The following is a 26,526-nucleotide window of genomic DNA, read 5'->3' on the forward strand; positions in this document are numbered from 1 at the left end:
TGAAAGGAAGTAAGAGCATTGGCACAGGGATTCACAGGAGCCAAAAGTATAAACAGATTCAAAAAAGCTTGATGAAATTCATGTGAGATATTAAATGCAATGTTTGGGATGCAGTCTCCTCCTGGAGATATTCCAGAAGGACCATTCCCACAAGACAAGGAGGGGTTTGGAGGAAGAGCCCTTCCCTCCAGCACTGCTCCTTGTCCCTCCACCCTCAGTGCTCCTCTGGGCATTTGCAGCTGGGCTGGGAACCATCAGTGTGATCCAGTCTGGCACTTCCCAGGCCCTTCATTTGCCTGCAACAGAAGCACACTTATATCTGTTTGGTGGTAGTTGCAGCCTGGACAAAAATACAAATCAGTTGCATGGAGCGAGACGTTGTGTATGCAAAGTAAATCAGTGTGCAGCAGCAAAAAAAAAAAAAATATCAAAGATGTGCTGCTGGCTGACAATGGCTTGCCTTGAAATAAAAAGTAGGTCTGTCTGTGGGCACAAGGAACAGCCTGACTGCCTCCCCTCCATCCTGCTGAGCTTTGTAGGTGAGCTTGTACTGGTCTCGCTTAGGCAATTTGCATGAACGGAAGTGTGACAAACGGGGACAGTCCCTCCCTTGAAGTAACAGGCCACAGAAGGGAAGTTTAGCAAAAATAGGAGCCATTAGCAGTCATTCCATCTCGCTCTCTGAAGTTCACCGAGGTTTAATTAAAGCACTGATATGTTTTTGACTGACCTTATTTTCATACCTGATAATCAGTAAACTCATTACCATTTTTTAAGCTTGGTTTTGAATCCAGCTAATTAGCACTCTTTGGGTCAGCATCCAAGTTAAATACAAACAAAAACAGGAGGAAAATTCCTGTGTATTTTGGGTGCAGTGGGGACCAGTCAGTCACCCAGTGCCATCACCGAGTGCCTGAAGCAATGGCTGTGCTGGTGGGTGGGTGGTGGCATTGGACTTTAGCCATCGGGGCATTGAAATGTCTCAAAGACAGCTCTCTGCAGCTGAACCCTTTGTGAGCTGTTCTGAAGAGGTCTGGAGAAGAGTGAGGCAAAGTCAGGTTGGATATTAGAAATTGTTTCTTCTCAGAAAGAGTGGTCAGGCTTTGGAACAGGCTGCCCAGGGAGGTGGTGGAGTCACCATCCCTGGAATACTCAAGAAATGTGTAGCACTAAGGGACATGGTTAATGGGCACACTGGGGATGGGTTGACAGTTACAATAGATGGTCTTAGAGGTCTTTTCCAACTTTAATGATTCTATGATTCTGTGGTTCCAAAGCCCCTGGTTGCCTCTGTGGTTAGAATGGAAGAAATCAGAGAGGACCACCACAGTTTGCAGCACTGATGTTCCTAAAAGGCAGGTTGGTCTTCTCCACATTCGCCATGGTGCTGGGACAGACCCTAGTGCAGGCAATGGGAAATGATGGTCAGGCTGCTCACGATGCCCCTGTTGTGGCCACGTGTCCCCATGTGCAGTGCCTGCTGACACCATGCTCACTATTCCCATCCAGGGCAAGCTGCTGCCACTGCCACCATCAGGAATTGCCGACAGTTTAAATGCTGGGGAGGAAACAAATAGTTATAATACTTAGCACCTGGCTAGCACTTTGCACAGTGACAGCACTGCACAGCCATCGGCTAATGAGGTGAATGAGATGTTCAATTACGCAATGAATGTTAACGCTCAGTTAAAGCCTACAAAACGGAGCACCAAATGGTAGATCTGCAGTTTCAGCCCATGGCTGGTAGGCACTTCCTTCCTCATCGGGGATGGTGCTTAGCAATGCTTAAACTATTTCTTTTCCTTCCACTTTTCCTGATGTCTGTGTGTAATGGCCTGTTCTGAAACGAGCTGGTCCCTTTCCGGGAGCTTGTCAATCTTACACTGTAAGATGCCTATTATGGTCTATGTGGAGTGTGCTATGCAGACTGTTCAGCTTCCTGGGAGCAGAAGGCTCTGCTGCAGAGCTTTGCCAGAGCCACAAGCCAAAGGGAAAAAAAAAAACCAAACAATAACTGAAGCCAAAGCTTTCCCTTTCCCCTTAATGAAGGCTTTGAGGGGCGTGCGGGGCTCCAGCAAAATTGTGCACTTTCTCCACACAGCACTGTTAATGAAAGTCACACTCCTGTCTCTGGAAGCATTGTTTCATCCTCAGTTTCATGTCCATTTGCCTGACTGGATGGTACAGCTGCACAGCACTGCAGCTGGCTGTTCCTTCCAACGCTAATGCTGAGCTGTGCTCCTTTCCCTGCTCCTGCAGCAGAGTAGTACCCCGAGTACAGAGGGAGCATGGGGGTATGCCCTGCTCACTGTGTGTTTAAGCAGAGTCTTTTGGATGCCTCAGGAAGCAAAATAAAAGGGGTGATGGTCAGAAGCCTGACAATGTTCTTCACACGTGGATTGTAGAGAGCATGCAGGAGGGGGCTGCATGCCTCCAGCCATCATGGCAGCTATGTTCTGCTGTAGATGTTGCTTCTGTACTTATTCTTAAAGATTGAGCACATTCTGCAGTCTTGGGAAGGGAATGCAGAAGGATCTGCCAGGTTAGGGAAAGAAAAAGAACTGTTTCTAAACTTAAACTACAAAACTTGATGGCAGATGTAACACTATGTAAGCACCCCCTGCCTCGCAGGGGAAAGCTGCCAGCAGTGTTTATGTATCCCTAATTTTGCAAAATAGCAACACGCAGCTCTACAGTGTGAGATTTTTACATGCATTGGAGCCCTGCAAGACTTCATCATGTTTCTGTAGGGAAGTATTGATAGCATTTGGAAAAGAGACTGGAACACAATCTCTCAGGGGTTCATCCTGACCCTGCAGGTGCACTGCAGCATGGCTTTGGGCAGAGCACTTTCTTTGCCTTTCATGGGGGCTCAGCCCATGCCCCATGCACCCAAACCTACTCTCTCACTGTCTGAACATTGTAGAAAGATGGGCAGTGCCTCAGCCACTGCTGTGAGCACTCACACCAGGTTGTAAATACAACACCAGTGAATTGTTCATTAACAAGTTGGAATCACATTAATATAATAATAGAAGGAATGTTTTTTCTCTCTTGGTTGAGGGAGTAAATAACAGTTACAAGAACAAAGCAATGGAAGCAGCATAGGAGATGGTGTTTTTAATGAAATGTGTATATTTACTTGCAAAAATGTGCTACAGATGCACATGGCAGGTAATAAACAAAGGGCTGAAAATCTGTCTGATCAGCAAGTCTATGATGAGCTACTAATTAGGTGTCTCTCATTTAGGAAAATCCACTGATGGGGTTTTAGTGGGGGGGAGTGGGGGTGGGGGGAAGGAGGGACAGGACGGGGCTGTGCTGGAGCAGCGATGGGATAAATTGAGTTGCCAACAAATCCATCCTCCACCTTCTGAGAGGTGAGGGCAGACCCACCAGCCCAGTGCCTGCTCCAACAAACCCTTACTGCTGGTAGATGTAAGGAGAAACAGTGCAGAGTGGGCTTCAGCTGCAGCCTAAAAACATTCTTTAAAAAAAAAAAAAAAAAAAAAGTCTTCATAAAAGAGACTTTCTTGGCCATGGTCATTAAAGTAAATGGAAGCAAAGAGATTAATAATGAAGTAACCCAAGCAAATCAAACAATGCAGACTGTCTCACATCCATTTCAGGCTGAAGTTTGTTTTGGCTCTTGCATCTGAGCCTGAGTGAATTTCTCTGATTGATGGCTGATAGCTCACATCCAGTTGTTGTTGTGTGGTTTTTTTTCCTTCTTCGTTTTACACTCAAAGGGTTTTTGAAGGCATGGTTTCGGAAATACGTATTGTCTGAGCCCAAAAATACATAGGTAGTTTCTAAATTGATTTTTGTAGACAGCTGCTATTTCCATTTCATTTCACTTGAGAAGAAATTATCTGTTCAGTTATTTTGCTGGCTGTGACAAACAACAGTCAAAAACCATATGAAAAATAAAATAAAACAAAGAGTTGATGACAATTTTATACCCAGATAGACAGACAGATAAAAATAAAGGCGCCTGCTTTCTCTTACACACAACATTCAGTGTCAGACATCAAAGTTCCAACTCCACGCTGAGCACAGTGGCAGAAAAGCATCTTCCCAAGGCCATAAATAACCTGGTCAGGCCGTAATGCACTCAGTCAAGCCAGTGCTGAAGCACTTTGCTGCATGGGGTCAGGAAGAGTGAATCAATTACTTCAGAAATGCCCACCTATGGGCATCCCCCACCTGCTCTAGGGCTGCTCCCAGCTCTGTAAGTCATTTCTGGGCTGAATTCCTGCTGTAAGGCTCCTTAGCATGACGGGGGCTGCGTCGCATTGCTAATGGTGCAGTAGGGTTTCTGGAGCCTTGCGTAGGAGTCATTTTATTTATTATTTAATTCTAAATAAGCACAATAAATAAATCATATTACTGGCATGCTATGCTGGTAGGTGCAATGGAAAAAGCAAAGATGGATGGATAATGTCACATTTTAGACTAATAGCTGTACAGTTTCATGTTATATTTACACTGTTTGATGTTTAGCTGCATCAGTATCAGAATATTAAAAGCATTTTTTTTAAAATCAATAATTAAACCTGAATTTCATTATTATTCAGAGTGTATAAATTTACAGGATGGTCGTATTAAACATGTTACAAATATTGCACTGTACGTAACTGTACTCACACTAATTGCACATTCTGGCACATTATGGGGTAATGATGCTTGAAGTTACCAAACAGTTCAAAGATCAAAGGCCACACAGTCAAAGATTTTAAAATAAAGCTCCTGATTTGTGAATTGATGATAATGTGCTAAATTTGACCTCTTCCCCTCATATAAATAACCATATATAATTATATAATAATTACCCCTCAGTCCCACAGCAATTATAGAGTCATTCTACGGGTGTCTGAGCCCTGATATGGACTGTGATACCTGGCATCTCTCCTGCCTGCATCTCCAGCTTGTCATCACTTGTACACGTGAAAACACATGGATATAAGGAAGAAGTTCTTTACAATAAGAGTGGTGAGGCACTGGCACAGGCTGCCCAGAGAGATGGTGGAAGCACCGCCTCTGGAGACATTCAAGGTCAGGCTGGATGGGCTCTGAGCACCTGATGGAGCTGCAGGTGTCCCTGTTCATTGCAGGGGAGTTGGACCAGATGGCCTTTAAGGGTCCCTTCCAATTGAAACGGTTCAGTGGTTCTATAAATAACCTGAGTTCCCAAGTTTGTTTTGCTGAGAATTTCATCAAAGCTGGAGGTTTCTCTCTGGTTGCTGGTTTTGCCTAATTGAGAGCTCACGGACAGTTGGAGCTCAACAGAACATCGTTCACTCATCTTCAAAGTCTTGGAAACTGAGAGGGTCTGGTGTGCACCCTGCGTGCCCTACAGAAGGCTGACATGGGAAGGCTGCTTTTGTATCGCTGTCCCTATTCAGAAAAGAGTGAGCAAGAAAGAGCAAAGCAGCCTGACCAGGAGCCAAAAGGAGGTGATTATGTGGTTATCCAGAGAGATTCCTTCTATTACTTGAAAAATCAGAGAGCAGATTTAGAGAGACAGGTTGATGTGCTCGGGAAGATCAATGAAGATGAGAGCTCCATTGATGGCATATGCTTGGGTTTAGACATAGGTATCAGCTCCAGCAGTAGTGACAACAGAAGGAGAAAGGCCACTGGTTAGCCTGGTCTGCGATTGCCTCAAGGCACCTAACCAGCCCTTTGAAGGGGCACTGCGTGCTGCCCCACAGGGGCACCATCCTGTCCCATAGAGTGAGCTGCTGGAGGCTTGAGGGCTGGAAATGTTGTTGGCAAGGAAAGGATGAAGGTGGGCTTGAAGAGAAAGTGTTTGAGGGACAACAGAGATTACTGGCAGTGCTGGAGCACTGACCTCCAGAAGCACACAGGGTCAGCACAGGGCATATATCAAACATGTTAGCAGATACAGGGAGCCAAGAGCTAATTTTAAGGAGGATTGGAAGATATTCTCATTGCTTCAGTGAACATTTTAAAGCAACTGAAGCAATTTCCAGAGTTATGGAAGTTTTGGTTTGCTTCATTTATGGGCTTTCGCAGATGCTTTCAGATGTCCGAAATTCAGAAAGCTGAAGCCATTGACTTTTCGTTTCCCAGTCAACCAAAAACTGAAAATTTTCCTAACGACTGTAGGATAGCAAACAAGTTTTGTGATGGCCACAGATGTGACTCCAGACAGTTAAGTGTGCTTGTAGATTTACCAAAGAACGGGTTCTTTTAGGAGTTATTTGGGAAATCCATTTTGTTATTGCATTTTACTCTCAAATCCACATACAAGAACTGATGCTACAAAGCAAACTGGAACAGATCCAGTGCTCTGCTTCACTCAAGTGCTGAATAGCAGTTTTTAATTCCCTGTTACAACTGTGTTAATCTTCAAGCTCTTCTTGGCTTGAATATGGAAGGCTCTTTGGAAAACTTCAAAAAATATATGTTTTAGATTTTTTGACTATGAGAAAGAAATACAAAAACAACTAATTAGCCAAACAGGATCCTGATAAAAATGAATATGAGCAAGAAAAACATTGTGGATACAGCATGAAGAGCTGAATTTCTTTGTTATGTTTTTTTTACTCACTGAAATAAAAGAAATGGGGGTTGGTTTCAGGGATAATGTCAGGGGTGGAGAAGAAAGCCCAAAAAGCATGGGCTGCAATGGCCAGGGTAGGAAAGGGTCAAACCCAGAACGATGTTCCAATGATTCAGCAGTTCTCTGTTTCCAGGGGATTCAAAATGCTGACACCAGGGGAGGTGGGTGAAACAATAGCTTTACAAAGACAGTCATAAAGTGTGAAAGTTCATATGAATGTGTGATGTGATATATATATATATATAATATATGAACTTGCATATCCATACATGTATATACATACACGTGTAATTTGCAGAGGGAGAGAGGTTGTGCCTGTGGGTGATTCTCTATACAAAATATGTCGTTCGGTAGCAGCAGCATCCATGTGAACAGTTGTTCTGCAATTGGGGAGAGTGAGTACTGTAAGTCACCAGAGTCCAAAAACCAGGGGACTAATATAAAAAATTAGGAAATTAAGACTAATCAGGTTATTCAAGTGGAACTATTGTATTTCATTCAAAGTGCAGTAAACATATGGATTAATCAGCCAATACAACCACTGAGGCAAAAACTGTTGCTTGTGCCCTGGAAAATATTACTTTTTTTTTTTTTTTTTTAAATTTCTACTTGTTCATGGAGCAGAAACAACTTTTTAGATGACCGACAGTGAAAGTAGATCAGGCAATGAAAGTTGCTGGAAGTGTAGTTCAGCTGATCGTCACAGGTGTGGTTTTCAATCTGTCATTTTAATTTATTTTAAAACAAATGGAGGTGTTTGTTGTCCGGGCGTGCTAACATCTGCCTGATTCAAGTGGTCCATATGCAATTTACAGAGTGAAATATTTAATTTATCCTGAATCTGAAGCCGTGCTCATCTCTCCCTGGTTCATGCCACTGGGGTGTTCTGGGCATTGCAATGCCTGAAGCAATGAATCCTGCCCTGGTGGACTTAATGATGGGGTAAACTCTCTGGCCCTTCATGAGTGTATGGCACAGCCCTGAGCCCGCAGTGGTGATGGCAGAAAAACACAGGTCCTGCATTTACATAATGAAATCTCACTTCTCTTACAGCCTCATTGGGAATACCTGGACAGGAAGGGGGAGTTGTGTGTCTGAGGATGCCGTCTCAGCCTTACCTAAGCACCCGCAGAATTGCTCAAATAGTTCATTAGTAGCTTATGAGTGTGTGTGCTTGCCTTCCTCCTCAGCACTAATTGCATGGCAGTATCAGCCCCTCTGTCTATGGCCCCCAGAATGAGGGGCTGCTGCATCCGAGCAGGTGAACATCCCACTCCATTTAGCAAAGAGCCTGGCTTGGGCTGACCTCACTGAGATAGATTGCCTTCCGAAGCTCAGAGAAGTCCTTCTGAATGTGAGATGTTAATTGTGGCAGGAATTAAGGATTAAGCAGTCATGGCTTCAGGTTACTATTGGGAACTGAAAGCAGGATTACAAAGGAAACTGGGCCATGCCCTCACAATGCTATTACCCCAGTTCTTGAGTCTAAAAAACCTTTGAAACTCATCCTTGGTGACCAATAAAAACGAGACTAAATTGTGCTTACTGAGGCCTGAGGAAAGGAGCCATAACTGTGCAGCCACAGCTTGGACATCTTTCAGCACAGAAGATAACATCAAGGACGAAGGGGTGAAACCTGGCCTTGATTTATGTCCTCTGCAACCTTTATCAGCACCTCAGCCATGTTGCCACAGCTGCAGCTCCTGCCTGGGGACAAACCCCATATTGGGGCCACCCAGTCGTGTCCCCTGGCCTTGCAAAGTGATCTGTAGTGAATGCATGCAGCTGCAAATGCACTGCAGAAATGAATGCACTGCAGATGTCAATACACTGCAGAAATAAATGCATTGAAAAGGTGGTCGCATTCCAGAAATAAATGCATTGCAGATGTCAATGTACTGCATAAACATTTCGCCTTGGGCAGAGCTGAAGTCCCACAAAGTCTAGCCTCTAAGCCAGGGTAGGGCTGTGTCTGACTCCCATGAGTGCATCAGCTCTGTCCCCCAGTGGTCCCACCAAAGGGCTCAGCCTTTGGGTGATGCTGCTTATTTGTGTTCTAGGGGGATGCTCACATATTTACGATGGTTCATACTGTGCTGCAAAACACCGTTTCTGACCCCAGAACACAAAGCTGTAGAGATGAACAGGAAGAAAAAGAAATTCCATAGTTGAAATTTACGATGTGGTAGCACATATTTAATAACCAATTAAACCCAAGATTTATCGGGAGTTAAATTACATTTGTATTATAAATAGAACTAGAATATACTGTTATAGAACAAAAGCAAAACATCTTAGCATTTAATATTGTAAAAGACAAAGCGATCTAATGGACCCTAAATGTTAATGGCTGTAAAGATTTACACTTTAATTGCATTTTTAGGTCATCTTATTTTACAGTGCTCTTTTTATCTATGTACATAGAAATCAACAATGTGCTGCAACATTATACTTAGGAGTGGCAAGACTGACTTTTGGAAACCTGCTATTATAGGCAAGATCGCTTTCTTTCTTATCAATCCTTGCAAACGTTTTAATTGAAATGGGCAGTGGACTTTCACTGACCTTGGCTGTGTGCATGTGAGACCTTCATAGCAAATCAAGCCGGTGGGAAGTGTGGGATGGCAAAGCCAAGAGGGAAGGAGTGGTAACGAGATGATTTCTGTTTGCAAAGCTAGCAAACAAACAGTATTTGATTTGGGGATTTGCTTTATGGCAGGGGAAAAAAAAAAAAGAACCAACAACTATCAAATGGTGAAACTTAAAATTACAACTAATGATATTATTAGATAATAATGTCATGTTTATTAAAGTATTACCACTTATAATCCAATTTTGGGATGATGTCTGAGGCTGGCATTTCAGGTGATGCTTTTGTAGCATACAGAAATGCTACAAACTTTCCAGAACCTGATCGCTGTGCTCATAAAATGTCTTTTCCAGTTTGTGTTACTGCTGCAGGATTCATCAGCTGGGTTACAGTTATAGATGAATCTAACTCATATTACATTTGAAAAAATAAATGTGCACTAAAAGTAATTAAAGCATGTTGGTTCATGAATAATACACCATTTTACTACTATTTGCAGAGTATAATGAGACAAGCTACTAAATTGACAATGAATGCTCTATTATGTGATTGCCAACTGTTTTATAAGATATTGAACAGATTCATTTATTCTATCATCATGTGCATTATCAAGCTATTGCTTTTTAATAAATTAATTTATCCTGCGTCTCCAGAGCCTGGCTTTGAAATCTGGCTGAAGGCATAAATGAAATTAATTTTGTGGTCGGAGTGTAACCGCGTGCTCAGTGCCTCCCAAATAACGCCTGCAGCTGCAGGAGGCGGCTGTTGGGATGGGGCACGCTCTGCTAATTGCAGCAGCCATGGGTGCTCCCAACAGCAGCTGTTGGGAACACTGGCTCCCCAGCAGCTCTCTTTTGCTTGGTTTCCCTTTCCTTGCCCTTCGCCCCTTCCCAGCACCCTGCTGTAAAGTGATCCTTAAATTGTTTAGCAGCCTCAACCTTGTGACAGCGCTTCATCCCCACTGGGCAACAGTGTCACTGGGGAAACAATGTGGTAGCAGGGGCAATGGTGTCAATGGGAAAGCAACGTGGTGGGGGCAGTGGTGTCAATGGGGAAGCAAAGTGGTAGCAGGAGCAGTGGTGTCAATGGGGAAGCAACATGGTGGTCAGGGCAATGGTGTTACTGGGGAAACAGTGTGATGGTGGGGCCACAGTGCAAGTCCCAATGCAGGGTTATCCCTCAGCCCTCAGAGCACCACGTGGTGTCCGTGCAGCCCCAGTGCTGCCGGTAAACAGCTCCTAATTACAGCTGTTGACAGGGCTCACCGTGTTGTAACCAACCTTGCTGCAGCGTTATTATTTCTGAAGGGAGCGTTTCTCCATATTTTTAACAATAAGTCTGACAGGTGTCATATTAAAAACAGTGCTTAATTCTAATGCAACTATTCCCACCCGCCCTTCCCTTCTCATTTTTGCGCCTCTGTAATGCATGAATTTCTCCTGCTCATAAAGATTAAAGGAGCAGCTTTGCTGGAAGGAAAATACTCTTGGTGTGTTTGTAGTGCGAGTGCATAGAGATGGGCTCAGCCCTGGCTCCAGTCATGGAGTGAGAGAGGGGAGCAACGGAGCCTTCCCTGGGAGGGAAGGGAGCAAACCAGGAGCCACTGAAGCGACCTTTTGGGCTCTGTTTGAGCCGTGACCGTGTGCTGGGCTGTGGGCTGCCATGCTCAGCTGGCGGCCGCCCACCAGAGACCCGGCCGGGCCAGCAGCTCGCTTAGAAGTTTACACTGGATTTAAGTCAAAATGCTCAAACGTGGCTGTTCAATCACTGCTAACTGTGTGCTCGGCAGGCAGCTCCCTGCAGGCTCCTCGCTTGTAAAATCCAATACGCCACATAAAGCACCAGTTTACGGAGGGGTGGGGGGAGCAGAGGTATTTTTCTACCTGCCTGGTTTCTTTTGCCACTGCCTTGCACGGGGTTGGGATGGCTTCACTGCATCCCACACGTAAACTGGGCAGAAATGCCATGGTAAGGTGCAGCTCTGTTCATGGCTGGAGGTTGGAACTGGCCCTGGAGCGTGTCCAGAGAAGGGCAACAAAGCTGGTGCAGGGTCTGGAGCAGCTGAGGGAACTAGGATGGTACAGTCTGGAGAAAAGGAGGTTCAGCAGAGACCTAAACGTCCTCTACAACTCCCTGAAAGTAGTGAGGTGGGGGTTGGCCACTTCTCCCAGGTTAATACAGTGGTAGGACAAGAAGGAATGGCCTTTAGTTGCACCAGAGCAGGTTCAGGTTGAATATTTGGAAACATTTATTCTCAGAAGGGGAGTGATGCAATGGCAGAGCTGCCCAGGAAGGTGGGGGAGTCAGCATCCATGGAGGTATTCAAGAAACATGGAGATGCACTGAGGGATGTGGTTTTGAGGGCATGGTGTGGGTGGGTTGGGATTGCACTAGATTGTCTTAGTGGTCTTGTCAACCCTTAATGGTTCCATGATTATAAAATCTGTAAAAAAATCCCTTCCAACCCAAGCCATTCTGTGATTCTATGATTCTGTGCTTTCCACATCGTGGACAGTGCCCTTCCTTCAGGCTGCTCACCCACCTGCATGCTGCACCAGACCTGCATGGTGCAAGCCTCCTCCCCAAAGCGTTGGCTAATGTTCAGCTTTTTGTAACTGTTCTTTCAACAGTGACGATTGTCAGCCATAGCAGTCTCACTAGGCATTTGGTGATTTGCTCTGTACCTCCTTAAGACAGATGATTTTCTGGGATTCAGGAAAAAAAAAAAAGTAATATTATTTCTTCCTCTCTTTTTTTGCATAAGCAACTGCCCAGCAAATTGATAAGAGCCCTTTTTAATTAGATAGTGAAGTTGTATGGGTAATGTTCCATATAAAAGGTCTATAAAACACAGCAGAATTAATAAAATGATTGCTTCTCATTTAAATCAGGTCCTCCAAAGGGATCCGTATGTCTTGCTTTGGTGTGTTTGTGGTACTTCTCTCTTCCATCCAGCCATGAATTGATTAAAATCACATTCCTCACTTAAAACTGGAGCCCAGTTGGTAAGAGATACTGGAGAGCAATTAAGATCTGTGTGCAGACACACGAACCCCTCCCCACTCTAACCCCATAAAATACACACCGAAAGGAATCACTGTGCATTGCTTGGATTATATGCAAACACAGCTCATGTTGACAGCTACCTCTGGATGACTCCATCAGTGCACACTTTATCTCCAGCTGTCCAAGTAATTTTCCCAGGATTTCGCCCCTCTTTTTCACTCCTCTCCACACAGATGGATTAGAGCAACAAACAGTTTACATGCTGCACATCATTAGCTATCCTCCCTCACTACCCAGCAGATAACAACTGGGCTCTATCATCAGGACATTCATAACACCTTGACACTTTTACAACTACACTATTCTCTGCCAGAGCAATCTTCTCTTTTAAAGCACAGAGCTAATTCACCAAACACCCATTGGAAAGTGCTCTGCAAAGGCAACAGGGGTTGGAGAGAGAAGAAAAAGCACAGCCCAGAGCAGGCATCCTGTAAATAACATGGTTAGCACTGTAGGAAATCAGTCTGCCACAGCCACTCCTAAAGATTTGGATGGGAAAAACCATATGGATATGATTGGTCTTGTGCTTGGGTCTGTTTTCCATTTGGGGTGAGGGAGCAGCTCACTGCTTAGAGAGTTTCAAGCCAGACTGAGCTTGGGCTGAGTGCCTTTGAGGCACTTATCCTTTGGCCAAAAGCATGTTGAAGGCCAGCCCAGGCTCAAAGGGCTGAGGGCGTAAACGCAGCTGTTTAGGAAGATCTTTGCAATCCCAGTCCCATGGGATTGCCCCATCACCAAACTGTAAGGCATTGGTTTTGCCACCAGCTAGGCTGGTTTTCCCAAACTGCCTCCAGACTCAGGGCTTGCATCGAGAACAAAACACAAGCCTGAATCAGCCACTCTGCATGGAAAGAAATATGTCAAAATCTAGCAGTATTTTCCAAGCTTCTCAGCATGCCCCCCTGCTGCCCCTCACCATATATTTTAAAGTATGGTACACGCTTGTTTAAAAAAGAAATACATAAGGAGAAAGAGTAATTACCGTAGCTTAAATTCAGCCTGATAAGAAGGACTTGCACAGTTTGAGCAGCTGTTCCACTGCCATTCAGATTATGAAAATATAATCCTAGAGAACCTTGTCAAGATAAATACAGAGCATGAAATGTATAGGCATTTTTTCCCCCTGCTGCATATAATGATCAATTCCAAAGCCACAAGTGATACCAAAGGACAAAATAAGATCTGTCTAGACTTTCTCACTTACAAGATATTGATCATTCCAATGGTAAACTGGTTAGTATCAGTGTGTTTGGCTTGAAAGGTCATGAGCTTAACACCTGACAAGGAGTTATTCAACCTTGATGTAAGTCAAATTATTGCAGTGTTGCTGGAAAGACTTTCTTTAATAATAAAAATACCTACCTGCTCTGAAAACATCTGAAATTTGTCTTCCAGATGTCAGAAGAAAATTATAAAAATAAAAGCAAAGACTTAGCATGGTTTTTTGCTGGTTCCTCTCTATCCGGTCCGCAGAGTCAGCTCCTTCCTGGGCAGACCATGGGCAATGCCCACAGCACAGAGAACACCTCCATTCCCATAGGACAATTGAGAGCTTGCTTGTTCATAAACATAGACTTGATAAGAGCCATGACACCTATAAGGACAGGGACAAAAAAAAAATCATCATTTGGGGGGATAACTACAGGACTATTAAGGACTTGATGCAAGTTGACTGGATCTTTTCCAAGAACTATAAATACATGCTCTCTTTTGCTTTATCCAGTTATTTTTGTTTTGCTGATATGATACCAGTTAAGGTTAATGGGGTTTGCTTTAATATCAGACGCAGGATCACTTAACTACCTTTAATGAACGCCGGAGTCAATGCTTTGTGGAGTGATTCACACAGACATTTGCCTCAGGTAAATCAACCAGAAAAATGTAAGCCAGTCAAATAAATAAACCTGACTAGCTGTAAATGTGCCAAATTTTACACCAAAATATATCTGAAAGCCAATGACTTACTTAGGCACATCTAGGATATTAAAATGGAGGGTTTGGAGTCTGTTTCTTTTCAATTGCTTTTCCTTTTTAATGTCCTGCACATCCCTCCTGCACTGAATCCGAGCTCAGTGTAAAAAATTATTTTCACAAGTGTTTCTAATAGAAGCAAACGCTCTGCAGCTTTGTGCCATTTTTTATTTGGAATGAAAATGAAAAAAAAAATGCAAGGTTGGTTTTTCTTTTTTTTTTTTTTTTTTTTTTTTTGCTGGCTATCTCTGTGTAGGAGAGCAAGAGACAAAGGAAGAGGACAGAGAAAGGGAATTAAAAAAAAAGGAGAAAGAAAAAGGAAGAGAACAAGAGAAAGCAAGAGAGAGAAAACACTCACTGAGAGATTTTACCTGAGTTGGAGAAAATGGGGACAGTTACATGCTAGTTAGCTGCAGTAATGCACCAGTGCCAGTGAGTATTTATTGACCAGAAACTGATCAACTCCCTAAAGCCACCAGGCAGCTTGCTTTCATACTAATGCAAAATTATGCTGACGTTGAAAATGCTTTCTCCTTCTAATATTGAAAGAGGAAACTACGTGGGAAGAAAATTGGTGCCCAGGTGTACTTTGAAGGAAGGTCGACAACCTCTTTAAGCGTTGAGCAGTGCCAGTCATGGTGCACAGCCCTGCTCTCTTGGGCTGGGGGTGTTGGCATATGAGAGCAATTCATTTTTTGGTATGAAAAAGAAAAATAATCCTTTTGAGAAGACTGCTGCATGGGTGACAGAAGTTAATCAGTTTTTCACCCCAGACAAAATCCAGACAACCCAAGGAATTTGATTGTAACCAACACCTCAACGTGCAAGCACTCTGACCCACACCAACAAACCTTTCAGGCATTACCCAATACCACGGTCTGGTCTGTGTAGCACAGAACAGACGTAGGAGACCAGAAAGAGTTTTTTTTTCTTCTTTCCAAAAAAGCTGAAAAGAGATGTTTCTCTTGCTGGAACAGCCGTTTTTATTTCTTTATTCTGCCAAATGTTTCAGTGCAGGAGCAAGAGCTGGCCTTGGGGTAACAGCCTGCTGTAGAGGAAGAATGATGGGCAGGATTGCTTATTTAGGGAAGGCAGTGGCAGCACAGGTTGTGCAGCAGATATAAGCAAGGCCATATTGTTTTATTGCTGCTTTAGGAAAGGCTGCAGCATTGGGTAAGGAAGTCAGCGAGCATCAGTGGGGAAGTCGGCAGCAGCTGAGGCTGCACTTGGGCAGAAGGTTGAAAGATGCCAAGGGCTTTGGAAGAAAGAAAAAGCCCTCATTTCCTTGGTATAAAGCTGGGTCAGCTGATTCAGCCTAGATCGGAACGCAGTAGCTCCCAGCTTCCCCACTGAAGAAATTTAAATTTACAGAAAGAGAGAGCCCTTACCTGCAGAGACTTCCACCCTTGTGCACAGGAGACTGAACGCTGCCCATCTAAGGAGAGCTCACACTGGGCTAGGGTTAGCTGGAAATGCAAGAATTAGAGTCAAAACAGTATATGGCTTTTAGGTATAGCTGTGGCATCCTCATTCCTTACCGAAGTATGGTGGGGTTTTCCATAGGAAGATGCTAGGAGTGCTCCTCCCAGGTGACGGCGTGCCTTATTGGAACACCTATGCAGCAGCTGAGTCCATATGAGCCAAATCATAAGAGACAGACTGTGAGCAATAAATCATTTAATAAGGGGGGTCATTTAAGCTTCTATTAACAATGTGTCCTTCTATTTATGTGTTTATATTCTGTCCACAGAAAATGTGATGCTGGACTGATGATGGCTTAGGACAACGTTCTGGCATGAAGACAGCTACAAAGCACAAAGTACAGAAAAAAAAAAAAATAAAAGAACTCAGAAAGAAACAAGAAAAAAACAGCATTCTCTTGGTATCAACGAGAAGCTCTTTATTTTTCCTCAAGTTTTCTTTTCTAAGAAAAAAAAAATTAACTAAGACATTTGCAGAAATGAGACAAACTTTCTCTTCAGGTGACAGTATTCAAGCAAGCATGTTGTTTTATTAAATTTAAAGAAAAATAGAGAAATTTGGATTGGGATACAGTATCAGGAGAACTGAGAAACTGTGAATTTTCCAAGAAAAAAACAAACTCCTTAAAACTGTGAAGTGAGAAAAGGATGAAAATACCACTTAACCCCCTGATTACACCCTGTGCGTTCTTTAGAAGACAACATCATCTTTGCTAATTCTATATTAGGGAATGGTTTATAAAGTATCTTTTATTATAATCTTTTAAGACAAAAGAAATATTTAATTAGCTGTGATTTTGACATCTCTGTTCAGAAGCCTTCTTGCACCCTCTGTTTTTAGATAGCATGGAAGTATTTGCAGCCAACAGTCAAGGGCAGGAGAGATCTCTTTCCCTAATAACCTTTTTACTCACCACACCCTAAAAAATCCTTGCAGGGAAAAGGAATCAACATCACTACCATATCCCGATCGATACCTACAGCCTAACAGGCAGTAATTATCAAAATAAAGAGGAAATCCCATATTGGGCTACCTACCTAACCCATTAATCAAAACAACAGAGAATATCTGTGGCACCGCGTTTCTGCAATAGCACAAAGCACGCCTCCTTGGGTTACACTTTGAACAGGCTATAATCAAAAGAAGAGAAGCACGACTAACTAAGCCCCAGGAAGCCGCATTGTCCCTTTAACCCGCCGTATTCCCCATTTCCCATTAGTACTTAACATTTTTCACTATGTTGTGACTGCTATTATTTCATTTAACACTGGTTAATCTCTATCGGAGGTATACGGAAACCCTCTAGATGATAAGATTGGACGGGCTCCAGCGCTGGCAGGTTCCGAGCATGCGGGGCGTTCCGTCACGGGGACCGCCTGCCAAGCTGCTCGCGGATCAGCCTCTCGCTCAGCTCCCAAAGGGCCGCGGCCGTCAGCTCATTGTGAGCCTCGGCCGAGGGCAGGCAGCGGCAGCAGTTGTTGAAGTACATCCCACCCAGCCCCTCCAGCTCGGCGGCCGTCGCGCAGTACACAGTCGTGGCAGCTCCTTGTTGCTGAAACGACAAAAGAAGAAAAAAATAAAAATTGGAAATAAACCCTATATATATATATATATATATACACACACACGCATAAATGTAGATATGTTTATATAGAGAGAAATACAGGTATTTTTATCGGTGTCAATTTGCTTGCAGTCTGTCGGAGCTGTGCATCTTTAGGAGAGCATCGCTAAACGCACTGCAACCAAAGCATCGCTAAGGATGCTGCTGCCTCTCTGCCTCCCAGCCACTTACCTACGACACCCTAATGAGAAGTTATTTTCTCCTTTTTATTTGCTCTTAAAGTGAAAGAAATAATCCAGAATCTCACTACCTGATCTCTGCTCTTTTGCTATTTTTCAACAAACCCTGGTGGGTACTGAAAAAAAAGCCTAAAACCCAAAAAGTTGATCCAAGAAACCAGAAAAGTTGATCCAAGTTTCAAAGCAGCACCTAAAAGCTCCCTTCCAACCTCCAAACACGGGCACCACCATTTCCTAACCCTGGCAAGCAGTTCAAACTGATGGGTGCATCTATTTTGGTGGGTTGGTTTTTTTAAAGCCTCTTGTACAAAATTAACCTGGGCACTCCAATTAAGACCTATCACGTAAAATGCAATCGGGCTTTGTGCCAAACCAGCCCATCTATCTCTGATCAGTGGTTTTGCTGCGGCCACTGTCACCACTGCTGTGCAAGTATGTTTATTTGCCAGTTCTGCACAGACGCGAGCCTTTCCAGTCTTTTGTTTTGTTTTTTAATTCTCTAATAACCATTTTCTCATGTCATATAATGCTTTAAGAAGCAGGTATATTACATGCTTCTGTGGAGCAGAGGTGGTTGTTTTTTTTTTTTTCCTTTTTCCTTCTTTTATTTTTTTAAACACAAAGTGAACTTATGTGATGAATGGGCTTCTCTGAATTTCTCCAACAGAAAGCCAGAGCTGGAGGGCATGAGGGCAGCAGTGGGTACACCCCAGGGATGGGGCACTCAGGGCTGCAAGCACAGTGCCAGGAGGGATGCAAAGAGAGCGTGAAACTGGCTGCCTTTGTAAACTGTAATTAAAAATAATAGGTGAGAGCGCAAAGCAAGACACTGCGCACAACGCTAATTTAAAACCGATAGTTTATGTGGCATCTAGTGATTATTTATGTACATCTTAGTCCTTTCTGTGGTAACTCATTATGACCTGATAGGAATCAGAATAAAGAAGCTGCCAAGTATGATAGAAAAAGTAAACAAAGAGAAATTAGACGTTGCCACATTAGGATAATTTAATGGGAAAAGAGAATGAGCTTCAACCTCTTGTGACTTTCCTGCAGTTGTTTTTTTTTTCCCCAGCCTTTCAGTGTCACGAACAGGGAAACTCAGGGTGCTGTTAGGGGGGGGTCAGCCTCCAAAAACTCTACTCTGCATTCTCATCCTTCAAGGGCAGCCTTTCTAAAAAACCTCAGTTCCCTTAATTGAGGTGTCTCAATTTTGTAACAGCAAAGAAAGGCGTATTTGTCTGCAAGATAGGCAATTTTCTCAGAAGATGGGATTAAACTGATAATGATGGCTCCACGGCTTAGGAATGATCTCCCATAACAACATAAACCAAACCTGTCTGTATTAAGGCACATATTTATCAGCAGACCAAAATATTTTTAAAATTACTATAATGCAAAGCAATCCTCTTATTAAACCACTATATTTTTTAAAAAAGAGAAAGTATCTTAAAGGCAGTAGCAGAAATGTAAGAGTTCTACTAAAGATAATATTAACAGAGAACAATATTACACTCATTTGAACTATCTTGTAAAGCTCCACAGCACAGGTATGTTTACTGTATTCAGCTGTTTAGAATAACCCCCAAAGAGTGTTATTATTAATTTTTGCAAGCAATTCAACTGGACTTTTATTGGAAAGGTAAAATTAAACTGAAGTGCTCATTGCAGAATGAGAGCCCTTAAGCTTTGCTGTAAAGCATCTGTCCAGCCAAGCCAAACTCAGGCTAGCTTGAAGAGAACTCAGCTAATTCATAAAGGAAAGTTTATCGGAGCAGTTCAAAATCAAACCAAACAATAATTCATCTTTTCAAATGAGTCAAATTTGATGATTCTTATACAAAATTCTCAGCAGGCAGAGAACATCCTACAGCGCAACGGCAGCGCTTTATACCTCCAACACTGACACAACCCCAACTCCAAAAGAAGAGAACAGTTTTCCCTGTATGCGTGTAAGATATTTACTTTAAGTGATAAAAGATTATGTGGCTGGAAGCCCAAAGCACTTTATCATGTGATGCCTCCAGTGTTTCACTGAGGACTGGATGTAAGCAATGTGCCATTTGCTTTTTGGCTGTGTATATCTTTACATCTTTCTAAGTGTTTCAATTGTCCTGAGTGGTTTGGTAGAAGAAAGTTCAATTGGTCTCACATAGGAAGAAAAATATGTCTTCTTTTTATTATTTAAGAGAAATGCAGTCTTATTTATCTCTTTGTTGATAGAGAGTAAAGCTTAAATGTCAGAGAATAATGGATAAATGTGAACTCATCGAGCCTAGGAACTTAATGGTAACAAAAATGAAGAACAGAAGGTAACTCTCAGGTTCCCAAAGCCATTTAAGCATCAAAATTCCTTTGATGAATGCAGGATCTTAAGTGACTCGCCCAGGGACAGAGGGGACTCAATAATGCTCTGGGTCGGGTGGGATGTTGGGAGGTCGCCATCCCAACAGGACCCAAGGAAGCCCAGAGTGACCATGCCATATGGGAAGGTCCTTGTGCAACAGACCCCTGCTTGGCATCAACCTCCCCAACAGAGGTGGGGCTGTGGATAACTGCAGAGTCAATGTAGAGTTGGGCTGAGAAAATGCTGAGTTTCTCAGTAAATATTGTTTAGCCCTTCTGAACACAGTCTTTTGAATGACATCTTCATATGCCGGGCCTTATGACAATTTAATAACAAGTTTTAATTTTTTTGCTCATCAGCTTTCCTGTTCACATATCATCAGCATACGACAGCGGAGGATGGTAGGGAATCTAATTAGTAAACAATTCCATACTGCTGATACAAGATGAAACATTCTTAAACCGATAAAAAGAGCACTTTAATCACTGTTGAATGACTTTCAATGCCAAGCGGTTTGTGCCATGTCAGAACATAATTTGAAGAAGATTAGAGTACTATATAAAAGAATTAATGTTAACAACTTCGTTAAAAAACGTCTTAAACAATGAGCTTGTCAGTTGTCACAGGCTCTCCCTGATCTATTGTGATTAACGTCCCCACTCCCAACAATTTAAACCAATAAACAATGCTAAAAGCTCCGGGCAACCTAAACATTTTTTTTCCGTATGTCTGTCAGTTGTATATGGTGCTAATCACCCGGGCTGGGGGTCAGCTGCCTTAACCCTAACAAAGGCAGCGAGTGGGGATGATGAATACGTGGGATAAAGAATTTGTGAGAAGCCCAACTGAATCTTTAATCATGCCTCAATGCTATTTCCGATCGCGGCAAACGTCTGAAAGCTGCTAGGCAAGCACCACGCCATCAATCTTCCCAGTGTACGTAAAATTACCCAGGAATCTTGTTTTGGATTAAGTTGAAGAGCGTCTTAGTAATAAGGGTTCATCATTCTCCTTTGCAAATCATTTGTCAGTTTTGTAATACAATCTTAAACTGCAGCAGGGTGGGATTTGTAAAGCCGTTGCTGTTTATTTATAGTTGAGGCTCAGAGATCTAAATTATCCATCCTCCCAAAATCCTTTGTTGAGATAAAAGTACGAAGTAGCTACTAGTTCATAGGCGTTTATTTCATAACCGAGAGCTATCAATTTGTAACTGACAGTACTGAATTCAAATGAATATTGGATACCTTAACAGTAAAAGAAGAGGGGTTCCTGATGTACGGCATATGGTAAATCCCTCATTAATATATATAATGCATCCGTTAGTATTCTAAGATACTACTTACGTTCCTGATAAGAAAACATATTACACAGCTAATGTTTAGTTTTCAGATTTGTCCACTTTCAAATGCATGTTTATCTTCTAAAATTAGATCCTTGTTCTGAAGCAGGTTTACATAGGAAGCAAATAAATATTAGAAACAAAGCCATAACTTATCTGTATACTCATCACCTACAAACTAATAAGATCACTCTACACTCTGTTAAGGGCGCTGCCTACCAGCGAGATGGAATGAGATTCTCTGAAATTGAGTTATTCATTTTATTACAAAAAATTAAGCATTGAGGCCCGTTATCTGGGTAGCCTGAGGTGAAGTTTAGCACAGTGCATCTTAAACGATGGCCGGTGGAGGGAGGTGAGTTCACAATGACACAGGAAGAGAGCAGCTTTGACAAGGTCCGGATTCAAAGTGAGAAGCTCCAGAGAAATAAAAAGGCAAGTGCTTCCTTACAACTCCTCAGGCTTTTACTGTTAACCACCTCAGGACTATCAGACCAAGCAAACACAGCCCTAGCACGAAAATTACAGCTCAACACAATAGTCTATGCATCACTGAGAGTGGAACCACTCACTACACATACTGCAGTGCATGGGCTCTCCCACCCTTTGCTGTGCCTGTGGGAAGCGCCCCGAGTGTTCAGATCCATGCTAGAGCAGGGTAAGTTTGCCTGATATCTTCAGCCATGGTCATTTCCTGCTTTAGTGTGAAAAAAAAGCCTCAAGCTCTGGCCAGCCTCCCGGAAGGGAGCTGCACTAGGAATGCACTTGTTTCCATTTGGGATCTCCAGCAAGTTTTAGCCTCACACAGGAGATTATAGGAGAACTGTTTGGTTCCTGCTGCAGTCCTCTTACTCAGAGCAATCCCAGATGCACTGTTATCTTCTGAGTAACACTCACAGTATGTGTGTGCTATTCTCCTGTAAGAAAATTGGATTCCCTGATGGTTTTTTTTTCAGCAAGGAAATAAGAAATTGAGACCTGCCTTTGCTCGTTTGGGTGAGTATGATAAACCAAAATCACAGCTGCAACTAAAAAAAAATAAAACTTTGGAGCTGCCAAATATGATTCAATAAACAAATCAGGCGCAGTTGACTTCAGGTCCCATCTCCACCCAAGTGCCAGCAGGAAAACGTGACCTGAACTGACTCTGTAATTACAGTCTTTTCAAAGGTCTCACTGAACCACATCTAAACCAGAGATTCTCAACCACCTCCCCTTCCCCCAGCACCACATTTAAACCAGCAAAGCATCTCTTAGAAGATAATACAACGAATAAACCCAAATCTATAAGGTCTGCTTTTTCTTCCTCTGATGTATTCCTTTTTCAATTAATTCCCAACTACAAAGACTCAAAACTCTAACAGCTTCTCTACTTGCAAGGCATAGTTGGTTTCAAGCTGTAACTTTTCTTAGCGTCATTAAGACCTTTACACATTTACAGTGTTCTTTACATACATTATAGAAGATAAATGTGCTATATTCTTTGAGTAAGGAAACTGCAGTAGTTCACGAAAGAGGATTTGTTTTCAACTGCTGAGGCATTAAGACCTACTGATTATTTCAACTACTCAATATATGCAGCTATATTTAACTTACATTCTGGGTTTTAACTTTGCAAAAGAAAATGTGCCCACTGTAATAAATGTATTTTGATAATGCACCATGTTGTTTGTGTTATGCAACATCCCATATGTTCTCAATTATGGCAATGATAGGGCTTGGAAGCTTCCAACCTCCAGCGTCCAGTGTCAAACAGATTGTCTGCAACAGTCACTCCACTGGAAAAGGTGAAATACAACACATCAAGGCAGGAGCACTGGGCTGGTTTTCTCATTTCAGTCTTTACTTCCCAAGCGAACTTGGACAAGTCGCTTCAACTCCACGTACCTCACTCTTCCCACCTGTAAAATGGGAGAGTACTGATGTTTACCCACCTCACAGGGGTGTTGTGAGGACGAGTTCGTGTTTATGGACTGCTTCCACATCTACTGTTGAAAAGCACTGTGTTGTATTATAAACCATTGTTAAAATGATTAGATTTAAAATGATGTTGGCATTACAGCTGATAAAAATGTAAGTATCTTTTGGAATCATGCAGATCTTTCTCTATTGCACAAACTTCCTTCTCTAACCTGTGAAGTTTTCTGCTACAACAGGCCCCATGCTGGTATCCTCCCTCCCTCATTTGTTAGTTTTTGCCCAGCTCAATGAAAATTTGGTTGAACACTACTAGCCAGCCACTGGGGGCTCCATGAACGGTTGCTTTAGAGGTAACCAGACCCTGAAAGCAAGAACAGTGGGTTCATCTCTCCCAAACTTTGTATATGCTAGAAAGAGCCACCGTGGCATACCACATTGCCCAACAGAGGGCTATAATATCTGAGCTGCCTTGGGAAATCCTTCAGAAGGGTCCACATTTCCCATCTAGTATTGTATCTGCCAGCCTTTCACAGACATCTCAGATAAAACCACCCCATGTTTAAGGCAGATGCAGACACATAGTTTATACAACACTACTACAGCACCTGGGTGGGAACTGGTCCCACAGGCAGCTCTTTATTCCTTACTTTGTTCTCACTGGAGTCCACAATCAGATTTTGAACATTGTTTCAAGCCTGACAGAGAGCCATCTTAACCTTCAAAAACTTCAGTGAAGCATATGGCTTTCCCTTGCACAACCAGCATTTCAGCAGCATGCCCCATGGGCTGTTCACCAGCCTTCTACCAACACCGCATTTCCTCACTGATCGCTTCTGAATTCTCTTCTCCTGCCCACTGATCTCCTGTTCACACCCGATTTACACTTTCAAGACATCATCGCTCCACTGAAGTGGCAGTTTCGAACACTGCATGCAAATTGCTACCATCTAGCATTGCTGCTCCTTCTCGCTGTGCCGCGACGTACAGAGCAGCAGTGTGATACTGCATGCTTCCCTTCATGCCTGGATTTGGGAAAACCTCAGATAGGCTTGGGATCACGTTGGCCATATGATGCTGCTTGCAAAGAACAGGCCAGAGGTAGACAGAGTCCTAGGGGATCCAATCCCTGCAGCACCTCTGAATCTCTGCCACTCATTTTATGAGACTATGTTTACACAAACATGTATCCTATTATGACTTGTTGGCCACTGCCAAAAATGGAAATCCTCTGGAAGATATTGAAAATCTCCCTGAAATGTGTACTTTGCCAGCTAAGCCATGCTCTTCCAGGCAGGTGTAACTTGAAGAGTTGGGCCAACAGGTTCTTAACTGTAGATGTACCCTGCCAGACTAGATATGCTGCTGTAAGACGGTCATCAGAATAGGGCTGCCTGATTTTCAGACACATGCATGTGAGAATTTGTTGAAATTGCTTCTGTTTTTAACTTCTGCTGACATGAAATGTTTTACTTTATTGCTGTACCTAACTTTAATTATAGACATACTTTATATAAATGTACGTACGCATACAGTTCTGTATATGTTGTATATACTTATATAGCTTTTTAATACTAATTCTAGTCAAAATTTAGAGTCTTTTCAAAAGCAGTATTGCTGTGAATGTCATCACAATAATGACATTGTGCTTCCTCCTTCATTGCACAGATCCTTTTTTAGACCAACTTTGACTTTAGATACAAGTGAAACAACCCCACAAAACGCAATGCTTTTTAAGCAAGTGACCTTTTGGGACAAATATTTAACAAGCTGTTTGTTTCAGTTTTAAATATAAACAAAGACTGTTTCTCATCTGTTGAGATATAAACACACACACACAGACACACACACAAATTTCAGTAATACAATGCATTGAAAAACCACAGGGTGTGATGATCGGGACATATCATGGTAAGAAATTAACTACTAACTCTGTCTTCCAGAAACTAATTAAGGGAATGTATTTTGCAATAATACAGATCTAGCAAACAGGCCTCTAATGTCTAGGCTTAGAGATGTAAGCCAGGCACTCCTGTATTATGTATGTGTGATTTTCATAGATAGCCTGCTGTAAAGTGTGCCCTGTTAGTGCATCTTTCAGGCTCAAAGACACTTGCCTTGTTAATATTTCATTTAGTACATACTGTAGAGTCTCATTTATATTACTTCTATAATTAATGGTGATAGCTTAGGCACTGCCTTTACAAGGAGAGATCCCTGTATGTTGGTCGATGGATAATGAGAAACAATAGATATTTCATTCACCAGCAGCTTGTTGCTAGTTAGTAGGAAATTATCGTGTGTACTGTTGCTTTAATTGCCAGGGTAAATAATGCTGCCGCTGTGTTAGTGAACATTTTAAAGCACTTGATGCAAATAGACTAGAAACAAAACAAAACAAAAAATTACCTTTATTATGCTACACCTTAGCATAGGGAGTTAAAAAGGTCTTCAAACATTTGCGTTCTATCATGCAAATATATCTTAATATGCATGTGCTGACTATTCAACTACTGTATTTTAGGAAATACAATTATGCTGCCTTTCTCTTCTCCTATGTAGACTGTAAATAACTGTAGATCTTTCTCTTGTTTTCCTATGTAAATATATGTAAATACTAACAAGCTATGCATGCTGATATTCTAGGCAATTTCAGGTACTTTTATAATCTGAAGGCATGTACTTGAACTGGTTTGTTAAAAAGAAAAAATCACTTCTCTCAAACCCTTTAAAGCTCATTAGAAATTAAAGATTTCTTACTAGACTGGTTCATTCTATCTCAGTTGCTTTTTCTTTATCTTTTTTTCTTTTTTCTCCTGCTTTCTCAGCGCTGCCTCCCAAGACCTGCTCTCAGGGATGCACACTTAGGGCTGTTTTCTCCCATCTCAGGATGTGAATCCCCCCCTGCCAAGAGTGGGCTCCATTCAGACCCAATACCATGCCTGTTGATAAACCTCGGTGGTGGCTTACCGGCTATCTATAGGGGAGAAGCCTATCTTCATTGCTCCCATCCCTCCTTCTCCATGTTGTTTTTCATCCCCTTTTCTCAGCCTTTAATCCATCAAGAAAAGACCCAACATGGGCACTGAGTTTTGGGGCAGATCCATCTTCTTGGCCTCTGTCTGCCCGCGGTCCGGCTGCTCACTCAGACATGTCTTTCTGTTTGAACACCCTCTTTATGTTTCTTTTCTAGCATGCTTATGACTTTGACAGACTGCAAAAATAATTTGATAAATAGTTTGATAAATTTCCCCATCTCTTCGCTTCAGCTCTGTTTTTGGGAGCTTTTCAATTGAAGGAGCGTGAACAAAAATGAAATTACCTGAGCTTATAAATCAAGTCATCCCCTGCATACAAACTTGGCAGAAAGGTTTCAATTTAGCACTTTTTCCTATTTTTGTTGTTGTTGTTGCACTAAA

General features: G+C 42.5%; 2 protein-coding genes across 3 annotated transcripts in view; one reads left to right on the top strand and one right to left on the bottom strand.

Moving 5' to 3' along the window:
• MAF (MAF bZIP transcription factor) overlaps window positions 1-16,071 on the top strand; it is a 157,598-nt gene extending 141,527 nt beyond the window's left edge. Inside the window, exon 3 of the mRNA XM_048959041.1 lies at window positions 15,967-16,071. The gene's annotated coding sequence lies outside the window, so the exon portion shown is untranslated. The remainder of the gene's footprint in view (window positions 1-15,966) is intronic.
• A 19-nt stretch (window positions 16,072-16,090) lies between these two features.
• Window positions 16,091-26,526, bottom strand: part of WWOX (WW domain containing oxidoreductase) — a 468,578-nt gene continuing 458,142 nt past the window's right edge. For both annotated transcript variants that reach the window (XM_048959036.1, XM_048959035.1), the window contains one exon: window positions 16,091-17,250. In XM_048959036.1, the coding sequence (XP_048814993.1) occupies window positions 17,062-17,250 (189 nt within the window). In that variant the 3' untranslated portion in view covers window positions 16,091-17,061. The remainder of the gene's footprint in view (window positions 17,251-26,526) is intronic.

The sequence above is a fragment of the Lagopus muta genome, chromosome 12 (assembly GCF_023343835.1).
Source record: "Lagopus muta isolate bLagMut1 chromosome 12, bLagMut1 primary, whole genome shotgun sequence".
Taxonomy (NCBI): domain Eukaryota; kingdom Metazoa; phylum Chordata; class Aves; order Galliformes; family Phasianidae; genus Lagopus; species Lagopus muta.